The sequence below is a fragment of the Aphis gossypii genome, chromosome 1 (assembly GCF_020184175.1).
Source record: "Aphis gossypii isolate Hap1 chromosome 1, ASM2018417v2, whole genome shotgun sequence".
Classification (NCBI taxonomy): domain Eukaryota; kingdom Metazoa; phylum Arthropoda; class Insecta; order Hemiptera; family Aphididae; genus Aphis; species Aphis gossypii.
The window spans coordinates 10,441,135-10,452,063 of record NC_065530.1 but is presented as its reverse complement, the minus strand read 5'-3'; the positions used below and the strand labels follow the sequence as shown (position 1 = coordinate 10,452,063).

The window sequence follows — 10,929 nt, the reverse complement described above, 5'->3', positions numbered from 1 at the left end:
TTTATCACACATTCGCACTATCATTTCACATATTTTGAAGGTTAGGTTGACTGATATGAATATTTTTTAAATATTAGTAAATACAATTTCAAAATTTGAAATGTTTATCTTTTAAAATATAAAATATTATATTATGTTTAATTGTTTATTAGTTTGTTTGGTGTCTAATTAATAGTAATTACATAATTTTTAAAGACCATAAGACATAAGATAATGTTAGTTTTTCAACAAAATTGTTAAATATACGAATTGTATACAATTATGTCCAAAGAACCCAGCTCTAGTAAGGAAAAACGGAAAAATTTACGTAAAGACGAGGGTTCTAAAATACTAAAAGTTCTTACATTATACGAATACCTCATCAAACTTCCAGAAGCTGTTCAAGATCGTCTATACAGTCATCCTCCGACTTGCCTTACAGTATTTAGAGTGTTACCTGACATTGCCCAACAGTTTACTTTGCGTATTTTATTCATCGAACAACCAGTGCCACAATCAGTTCTTTCATCCTGGGTGCCGGCCAATTATTCCCGCGAACTTGACGAATCTATAGAAGTAGCCACCAATTTACACATATGGAAATTAACTGGTGTGTCTGGTGGCCTCAAGGGATGGATTCTAAATTCTACATTCAAGAAGAAACTCAAAGTAGCACTAATGGGCGGTGGCCGTTCTATGGTAGCTAACAGTGACGTGATAGCTGATCCAAAAGCAAGAGATATAGACTTTTTAGATTCATATGCATATGAACGATGGGAATGTATATTACATTACATGGTTGGTTCTAAACATGAAGGTATTTCATCAGATGCAGTCAGGGTGTTACTAAATGCAGGTCTTATGGTAAGTAATAGTTCAACTGTAATATAATTCTATTAGGTACTCAATATTATTATATTTTAGGTCAGAGATACGGATGATAGTCCAGTAATTACATCAACAGGATTTCAGTTTCTATTGCTGGACATGGCTACTCAAGTTTGGTACTTTATGCTCCGCTATATGGAAACAGTAGAATCAAGGGGTCTTGATCTTGCTCAATGTCTGACATTCCTCTTTCAAATACATCTTGGTACTTTAGGATGGGATTATATAACTGACGAAATGTCTGAAAACCTTCAAGCATTTCTACAACATCTTCGAGAATTTGGATTAGTTTACCAAAGGAGGCGTAAAGCTGGACGTTTTTACCCTACTCGATTAGTAATTGAAATGGGACAAGGAAATAGTCGCACTTCGGAACGTATGAAATCTAAAGAACGTTATATAGTTGTAGAAACCAATTTTCGAATTTATGCTATGACTGATTCTGATCTAAAAGTTGCTTTAGTTGCATTATTTACTCATATGCTTTACAGGTAATAATTATTATAATAATAGCTTAAAAATATTTTAAATAAATATATATATATATGTATACTACATCCCTTCTCTTGTTTTAGATTTCCAAACATGGCTGCTGGTATACTAACAAGAGATTCAGTTCGAACGGCATTGCGTAGTGGCATTACTGCTGCACAAATAGTAAGATTTCTTACTGTACATACACATCCACAAATGCAAGAATGTGGAATGCCGCAAACTGTTATTGATCAAATTTATCTGTGGGAAAATGAAAGAAATCGACTAACATACACAGATGGTGTGTTATATAGCAATATAAATACCCCTAATGATTATGAAACAATAAAAAATTATGCTGCTGAAATTGGGGCATTGGTATGGTGTGATGAAAGAAGAAGGAACATTGTTGTAAGTACTGATGGACACGATGATGTAAGGAAGTTTTGGAAAAAACAACCAAAATCTGATCCGTTTTAAATGTAACAAGTTCTGTATTCAATGTTCAATTGTTTACTATTTGTATAATTCAAATGATTGTGTTATTAATTTAATAGCACTAATAATTCAACAGCCAAAGCTAGCTTGATTGATTATATGTGCCACAGATAATAATAATTGTGTACGTATAATTAATAATTAAATTTTCATACTAAAATTATTTTTTTTATTTATTCTATTTATGTATTCTTTTAAATAAAATTAAAAAAAAAAGATTTCTTATATTGTTATTATTTTGTTATTTAAAACAAAATCAGTATAATGCATATTATATAACATACATTATTGAGTAAAAACATCAAAAAAATAAAAATTATTATAATCAAACTTGATTAATTAAAATTACAGATGTAACACGAGCAACAATAAAAAAGTGTAAGTTAGTTACCGCTTTGCTGGATAATAAGCGTTGTATGAACCTCATTGTTGAGAAGTTAATTAATATAATGAATGTGTAAAATTTAAATTCAACGATAAGTCATTGTGTACAAAAAACGATGAACACTATCTGACAGTCTATATTAATAAATAATAAGTGTAGTGTATGTCTGTATGTCTGTACGATATAGTTTGATTATTAAAGAGAAAACATTTGAATTTCTGATATTTATAAATAAATATAGTGCTTATATATCTATAACAACTTTTAATAGTTATAATTAAAAAACTCATGAGAAATTTTGTATTGAATTATCAAATGATTTCATCCAACAAAATATTTTATTTTATGATTATAAAATGCTAATAAACATTTGGGAAAAATTCCAAGTACCTATTTATGATTATATCAACAAAAAAATATTCTATTTTGAAAAATACTTATGTCGCATTAAAGTTCCTATTTTTTCTAAATTTTATACCTTAACCCTATAAAGTACCAACTAGATCAAATTAACTACATAAAACCATCCTAAGAGTTAAAAGTCAAAGCAGTTTTACTGGCCAAAATAGTGACAATACACCCAAAAATAAAACACATCATTATAAAATTATTACTTGTTCCACTCAGAATCTAAAAAAAGAAAATGTTAACAGTCAAGTATGGTATAACTAATATACAGAAATAATCTTAATATATAAAAATGTTGTGTCACAGTATTTGTCCGGGATGAACTCTGAAACTACTGGACCACTGATCTTAATGAAATTTTTCACACTATGTGTAATTTGGTTCAACTTAAAAGATAGGCTAAGTTAAAAAGTGATAGGTCCAACTCCGGTATGTGCTTGCTTAAACAGACATTTTGAGATTTATGAAGGAAATTTTTGTTTATAGATGGTTGCTATTAGTTTCAATTATAATAATAATAAGTGCAAAAGAAATTATTAAAATAATTATAATAATATTTATTGCCATGGGAACAAATAATAAAACACAGCAGTGGATTGTATTTCCTGGATGCGCCTTGAGGCTGAGGCAAAACTTTTCTCATTTAATAATTTTGGCAACCATACGATCACAAAATGATACTGGCAGTTTCCGGTGCGACTCGCCTTTGCAATGATCATCAACAAAGCACAAAGACAATCGCTATAAGTGTGTTATTAATACTGAATTTTGAAAATGTTTTCCGATATATTTTTGTACGCAACAAAAGGAATAACAAAAAATATTGTATATCCAAACGCACTTCAATAAATATTCAATTGAATACCTACTTGAATTGTTAGATTTTTCTCAATGAAACAAATAAAATTAAATAATGATAAACTAAATTGAATATTGTTGTAAGATACTATTACCTTGATATATTTTTACCGTTATCTATATTATAATATATATATATATATATGTATAAAAATATACTGCTAGCATAATCACAAGTAACAAATTTAATACAGTTTGAGACATATAAGAGGTAGGGTTTTTAATGGGTTTCTAAGTGCATGAGTTCAGCTAGTTCAATAATGTTTAACATTATAATAATACTGTGTGTAGTTGATAAATAAATAGTGGTACTTGAGTTTAATACATATATATTTTTTTTTAATTAATTATAAAGTAATCATTTTTAATATATTATACAATACAATAAAAATTATTATACTATAATTAATATTTCATCAAAATACAGATTGGTTACTTATCATTTAAGATAAATCTACAAAACACGATAGATTTAATTAATAGATAATATACAGTAATATAAAACTAAGTCTCATAATTGAATCATAAATAAAGTAACAACACTAATATCTAGAGATCATTAGAAAAAAAATCAGTTATACATTTATAATATTGTTCTATTTCATGTTTTCAACTTGCAATATTAGAACATGACTTTATAATAAGCTTTTATGAAATAACAAATGTCTTTATTTTTTAAATAGAGCATACTGATTCCTTGTCAATCACTGAATACTTGATATTATGTGGGTAATTAATTTTTATGACTGTGATGCCTTTAACAATTTAATTTAATAGTATTGTTTTCAGATATTACTCATATTGATAATATAAAGCAATTACTTTTCTATCTATTATAGAAATTGTATTACTATACAAATAAAAGTATTTAATTAAATTTATTTTATTTGGATTGTCGTATGAGGGCAGTCCTTAATATATTATACCTATGGAAGACAATATGATAGTTTTGGAAGAAAAATAAACTATTTTAATAAAATAAAGTTATAAATTGATAAAATGACAAATGAAGATGATATAATAAAATAAATTATTAATTAAATATTTATAAAAATTAGGTATACTATATTTTTTGATAATTGGAACCAAAGTTTAAATAACCTTAAAAATTAATAATAGAACGCCTATTTATTAGTTTTAAAAGATAACAAATAACAATAATAGATTTCTGTCATGAGTAAAATCAAAATCAATAATCATCTGAAAAGATAAAATAATATAGTTAAATAATTCATTTGCTTCCAAGGCCTTACATTGTATCTTACCCTGTATTATTGCACATTATTATCATAACTATAACTTAGAACTAGTACATATTTTAATAACAATAATTGAATTAATCTCAACATTTTATCCTGAATAAAAAAATATATAAACCTATGATAAGTTGTAATTAACAAATGACTTTACAATAAAAATTCTATAAACAAAAATAATACATATATATGATACTTAACAAAATATTTTAAACAAATAATAATGTTGTAGTTAATAAAAATGTAACCGATTACTTATTCAACAGTAAAACCACAAGTTTCTTCAACTGCTTGGCTGAGTTTATCTAGTAATTTTTGTTTACTTTCATATTTTGGCAAATCAAGACGATTAAAGCATGTATGTGCTTTAGGAAGATTATCAGTAGGTACATCAGTCAAGTGTATGGTAAATAAACGAGGTCCAGCTGCTCCAGTCGATCCTAAATTAAAATAAATTATAGTCAATAGATACAAATTTTTCACCAATAAATTAATCATTATCTACCTTGAAGTGCCTTAAAACCTTGAAGAGGAACTCTAGAACTTCCAGTGACAAATTGTAATAGCCTGAGACGCATTTCTTGGCTATAGTTTTGTTCAATAATTTCCCAAAACCATTTCACCACAGGCATATCAGGTGAACAATGCTGAACATAAAATAATATTAATTTAAATATATTATTAACTACTACCTATATGTGTAAAAATATAAAAAATAATCACTTTAAGCCTAGTATTACGCTTCCAATCTTCGATATCTATGGTGCCAATACCACTAATAATTAATTCAATCTCACGCTCATCGAAAGGCTTTAACAATGTTCCAGGAACTACTTCAGTCAAGCCTTTTTGCAATGCCAAAAATTGTTGTTCAATGCCTCTCATAAATCTGTATGTCACGTACAATCTATATTTAAATTGCAATTTGTATTATACTGTTTATTAACATAAAATAATATTATAATGTATAAACATAGATATACCATCCATTATTAACATACTTAACATATTCTTTTTTATTATCTTCTGTGAGCTGGATATTTTGTCCACCAGTTTTCAGTTCATGTAATTTTAATACACCAAAACTACTTTGTTCGACCGCAAAAGTAGTATCAATTATATCTTTTTCAAGTTTATTTTCCCTTAAAAAATATATAAAAAAATATTTATATAAAATAGATAATTTTATTTAAAGAACTATTAGGCTATTTACAATATATATGTGAGACTACGATGCAATTCAGGATCTACTCCTTCTATATCTTCCAGAGTTATTGGTTTATTTAGTAACATTTTATAAAAAGGTGTTGTAAATCCTCCATCAATATAGTGTCCATGAAAAATAGCAATGCCAATTATACGACCAACAAAATGGAAATAAGATAGATGTTCCTAAAAATTAAAAATCATTGTCATCTGTATGATATAATGAAGTCTTTCTAAAATATTGTAAACAAAACATACTGGATTAATAGAACTATCCGGATTTATTTGTAAAGTATAATTGTCTTCTCTAGAGTATTGAAATAATCCATATTGAGGATTAAGCATCTCGTGTGATAATAAATACAACCACTCTCTTGCTACACCACCATAATCAAGACCTTCTTCACTACGGAATTTAACCATCAACCGTTTACGTAGGTCTTTTGGTCGCATCTTCATCACTGCTCGATATGACTCCTAAAAATTAATATTATTAGGAACCAAATAACCAAATTCAAAATATTATATACTTCAAATATTTCAGATCTTGAAACTTCTAATCTCATATGTCCTGTCTGAGGCTGTAATGCAGCTAGTTCCGTACGTAAAATCTTCTGTTTAGCTACTAAGTCACGTTTGTATTTAGGCAAACACTCGGAATCAGTTTCAATACTTTGGGGACCATCAAAAACAGGGCCCGGGCGAGGTGGAATTCTTTGTTGACTTGATGATGTTTCACTAGTATTAGGCACTCTGGTATTAATACTAGTATTTTCTTTATTGTTCATTGAGTTTTGTTCATTTGTCGATGAGCTTTGATCATTTTGTTTCCTAATAAATTATGAATATGTTAATTCAATAATAGTAATATGTAATTGATTTTCTTACTGTAATAAATTAGCTATAACTGCTGTTGAAAGTCTTGGATCCGAAAAAGTTGTAGTTCGGTTATTATGATCTACATAATAATAACGACCACTGGATGTTTGACGTACTTCCCAACCAGCAGGCAAAGGACCAAGTTGTTGTCCTGAAGTTACACTAATATTCCTAGGAATTCTTGGATCATGCCATGTACTTAAACCAGTTGGGGTATGATAAAAATAAATTTGTCCTTGAGGCGTTGTTCTTATTTCTGTTAAAAAATTATAATTAAATATTTGTTAAATTAGATTAAAATTATTTGATACTAACCATAACCTGTTGGCAGGTCTTGTGGTTGTTGAATTGAGGAACTATGAGATGATGCATTTCTAGCAGAACTGAGTGATGCTCGATTGTTAGGATTCCTATTCCTGAATATATTATTAATTGTTACTAGCTATATATTTGTATAACATTTAAAAGCAAAAGTAACTTACGTTTGTGCAGTCAAAACAACACTATTGCCATCATTATTATTTATCACATCAGATTCATTCCGTGCAATTGGATCTTCTATAGGTGTTGGTGCTGGAGGACGAGGACTACCACTACCAGTAGTAATTTTTGAATGAGATCTAAAAATAAAATAAAAATTATTTTTACAAAATAATACCCACTATATTTTTTATAATTGTTATGATATTTTAAGTTTTTTAATTTGTATAAATATATTTATGTCTATTTATCCATATTGGTTTTTTTGCAATTATAAGGTATGATAAGTAATTTATTAATTTTCCCATATTTTATAATATTAACAATATAAACAGGAATAAGTGGCATTACATGTAAATTTTTTATTTGTGTTAAAGATGATTAATAATATTAAACCTATAAATGCTGTACTGCTAATAAAAAAAATTATAGCTTTTTTTTGTGGATACTTACTAAATTAGTTATAGGTATATAATTTCAATAATTAAACTTACTTTGTTGGTTTAACCCATTGAGTAGTTTTAGTTTTATGGTTTACATAATATAATCGTCCATTTTCTGTTTTTCTTTCTTCCCATCCTTCTGGTAATGGAGATGGTTGTTGAGATGATACACCTGCAGTACCATCTTGAGATAATAAAGATAACACTAATTGACCTCTAATTGGTACAGGATCATCTGGATTTAATTTAACTAAATCTAATTTTTGATCTGCAAATAAATAATTTTGAACAAATAAAATTATACTCCAGCAAAAAAAAAAAATGTATGTCATTATAATTATTGATACACTTACAACCAGTGTCCTTGTATCGCTGAATTTGATTCCATGATAATCTTACACACCCAAGGAAACCACTAGTAGGTTTTTGAATATTTTTATGAATTTTTTTATGATTCCACAAAGTTATTGTTACATGATCACCTTTACTTAGATATCTATAAAACATTTTTATTTATCATAATTTTAACAATTAGGTATAATAATAATATTAATTAACTAATTAATTTACAAATCATAATGTTGGTTCCATTGAGGGTCACAGGTTGGTTTACAGGTATCTGTTGTATAACATTGTCCAGACCCGTCCACACTAATTTTTGCAAATGCATCAGGTGGTAAACCTATAAAAATCCATATTTTAACCGATAAAATATAGTATGTTTATAACTTTATAAGCAAGGTATATTAAAAATTATTATTGAATAAAATAAATTAGTAATTATAATAGTATTTTTCAGCTATCCCGACTACAACGAGTCTCGATTCCATTATCTAGACTACCTCCTCAAAGTCTCGGCAAACATGAAGTTGTCATTTATATAATCAATATAATGTATATTATAGTATAACTTTTAGTATCACATAATGGCGACTACCTTTCTTTATACCACATAATTTTAAAAAATTAATTAAAAATTATTAAAACTATTACAAAAGCTAAAAATAAAATTCAAAATTAATAGCAAACTCGAGGACAAAAATGTTCAGCCATGCAATTAAAAACAGTTATAAATGGATTATCGTGCTTTTAACACAATATGAATTTAACCAAATAACTGTCTGAGAACTAAGGGCCAGCGTTGCCACTTGCTCGCTCAGACAATCAAAACAAAAATATCCCTTGATTTGCTATGCAACACCACCGAAGGTAGATCACAGGCATGAATTAATAGGGTTAAAAAACGATGGTAATAATTATTAAATAATAGTTATTTAGTAAGGTAGTCACGATTGACTGAAGACGGCGTTTGTCAACATTTATATATAATCTAAATAATAGAATTAGACCAGTGGAAGTCGCAGCATCGGCCAGTAGTCAGGATAACTGAAAAGTACCATTATAATTTAAAGCTCTTTATATGTAAAAAAAATTAAACTTACGAAATAAATCTTTTTTCAACAAATTTTGAGCACAGAGCACTGAAATCAAATTTTAATCATTATAAGTAGTGGCACAACTAGCACAAAATCTTAGGGGGGGCTCCACCTCAATATTATACCAAAAGTAACCCGTAGGGAGCATAGCCCCCCACACCCTCCCAACTTAAATTTAAACACCATTAATACCAACATTTACTTTTAATTATATATTTTATATGCATCGTAAATTAGATATCGAAATATTATTTATAACTCATTTTGTTTTTGTTGATGGCTGTGAATTGTTCCAAAATGATCTCAGATTTTTTTTTTAAAATTGGTAATATATTGGCAACTTGAACCATCCCATAAAACTTTGGGAATTTCTTTTTAGATAAATTTTCCTGAATGAAACTGAAATTATCTGTTTTTTCATTATTGCAGTATGCATTTTTAAAGACAGCTATTTCATTTTAAAGATCACATTTATTAATATCAAATAAAACAAATATAGAAAGGTAGGCAATATAAAAATTATTAACTTTAAAAACTTTCCAAAAAAAAAAAAAAGGGAAATACAGCTGAATTTTTAAAGGTTTATTAATGTTTTAGGGATCAATTGAATAATTTATTTTGGAGGGGCTATTAGAATTTTTTGGGGGGCTAAGCCCCCCCCCTAGTTGCGCTTATAACTATAAGACTAACATTATTATTCATATAAATGCATGGTTTACAAGGCTTCTAGCCTACTATACTCATAAAACATAATTCATTAGTAATTATCATAATGCATTATGCTGAAGCAGTTCTGAAATCAAAATTAGTTATTTTCGTTGTAGATTTGTCAATACGGTGCATAAAACGTAATGTTATATTTCATACACCTAACTAATAAGTAATGTTTTCTAAATAAACTTAGAGCAAAAAAAGTTATATGAGAATGACATTAAATTAAAAAATGATCTATTATTTTAAATTAAGAAGTATACCCTGTATATTATTAAGCACTCAAATCTCTTTAACAAGCAGATAACAGTAGATATTTCCAAAATATCAATACATTAAAATATGAAATAATATGGTAAATAGGTAGGTACCTAATTTGTGATTGATATTTTACTTACATTAATTAATATTATTTTAACTACATACGTGAAAATATTAGATTAGGTAAATCCTACAAAAATAGTCAATAGATAAAATAATATAAAATGCAGTTTATTAAATAATTTATAACAAAATATAAAAATGTTTAACACCCACCAGTTAGACGAATCTTAGTAGTTCCTCCAGTTCGCCTGCTACCTGAAGATCCTGACATATTTGATACTCATTAATTATTATAATAAAATTACGTTTGACAAATTAAAAATGTTAACTATACAAAAAATGAACACATAAAGATTAGCAGCACTATTTTCTCCTCACTATCTTTCATATTTTTTTTTATCACAGACAAGAAATTAAACATGCATATTACGCTCGAGTTTTGTAATTTCTACATAATTTATCTAGTTTCGCGAACCTAATTTCACTTATTTTATACGCTTAACGCTTCGAACAATTACATTATAGTAAAGGTACTATGTAAGGTAGTATGAACTATGATTGCATATAATTGTATGAATCATGAAGCCTAATTGAATGTTTTGTTATGAAATAATCACAGTGCAGACTGCAGTTGTTATCTATAGTATAATAGTATCAGGGCTGACGCCACTGGACAACAGGTTGGCCAACTTTGTGGGGTGAAC

General features: G+C 27.6%; 2 protein-coding genes across 2 annotated transcripts; one reads left to right on the top strand and one right to left on the bottom strand.

The window, feature by feature from the left end:
• Window positions 1-98: 98 nt before the first annotated feature.
• LOC114130696 (general transcription factor IIH subunit 4) lies at window positions 99-2,064 on the top strand. The gene is made up of 3 exons (XM_027995726.2): window positions 99-843; window positions 904-1,358; window positions 1,443-2,064. The coding sequence occupies exons 1-3, from the start codon at window positions 262-264 to the stop codon at window positions 1,819-1,821; spliced, it is 1,416 nt and encodes a 471-aa protein (XP_027851527.1). The 5' UTR covers window positions 99-261; the 3' UTR covers window positions 1,822-2,064.
• Window positions 2,065-3,802: 1,738 nt separating this feature from the next.
• Window positions 3,803-10,831, bottom strand: LOC114130533 (E3 ubiquitin-protein ligase SMURF2). The gene is made up of 15 exons (XM_050197141.1): window positions 10,439-10,831; window positions 9,197-9,235; window positions 8,325-8,436; window positions 8,108-8,250; window positions 7,806-8,022; window positions 7,314-7,451; window positions 7,147-7,247; window positions 6,841-7,087; window positions 6,483-6,783; window positions 6,211-6,429; window positions 5,960-6,138; window positions 5,748-5,888; window positions 5,470-5,653; window positions 5,252-5,393; window positions 3,803-5,186 (listed from the first exon to the last, which is right to left on the bottom strand). The coding sequence occupies exons 1-15, from the start codon at window positions 10,494-10,496 to the stop codon at window positions 5,002-5,004; spliced, it is 2,406 nt and encodes an 801-aa protein (XP_050053098.1). The 5' UTR covers window positions 10,497-10,831; the 3' UTR covers window positions 3,803-5,001.
• Between the last annotated feature and the right edge of the window lie 98 nt (window positions 10,832-10,929).

What these genes read in the sequence shown, in the direction of transcription:
- LOC114130696 (XM_027995726.2), top strand. Translation starts at nt 262, where the DNA reads ATGTCCAAAGAACCCAGCTCTAGTAAGGAAAAACGGAAAAATTTACGT. An exon ending in TACTAAATGCAGGTCTTATG is followed by an intron (nt 844 to 903) that starts GTAAGTAATAGT and finishes ATTATATTTTAG; the next exon opens with GTCAGAGATACGGATGATAG. An exon ending in TTTACTCATATGCTTTACAG is followed by an intron (nt 1,359 to 1,442) that starts GTAATAATTATT and finishes CTCTTGTTTTAG; the next exon opens with ATTTCCAAACATGGCTGCTG.
- LOC114130533 (XM_050197141.1), bottom strand. Translation starts at nt 10,496, where the DNA reads ATGTCAGGATCTTCAGGTAGCAGGCGAACTGGAGGAACTACTAAGATT. An exon ending in GTTATAGCTAATTTATTACA is followed by an intron (nt 6,784 to 6,840) that starts GTAAGAAAATCA and finishes ATAATTTATTAG; the next exon opens with GAAACAAAATGATCAAAGCT. An exon ending in AATAAAAAAGAATATGTTAA is followed by an intron (nt 5,654 to 5,747) that starts GTATGTTAATAA and finishes ATTTAAATATAG; the next exon opens with ATTGTACGTGACATACAGAT.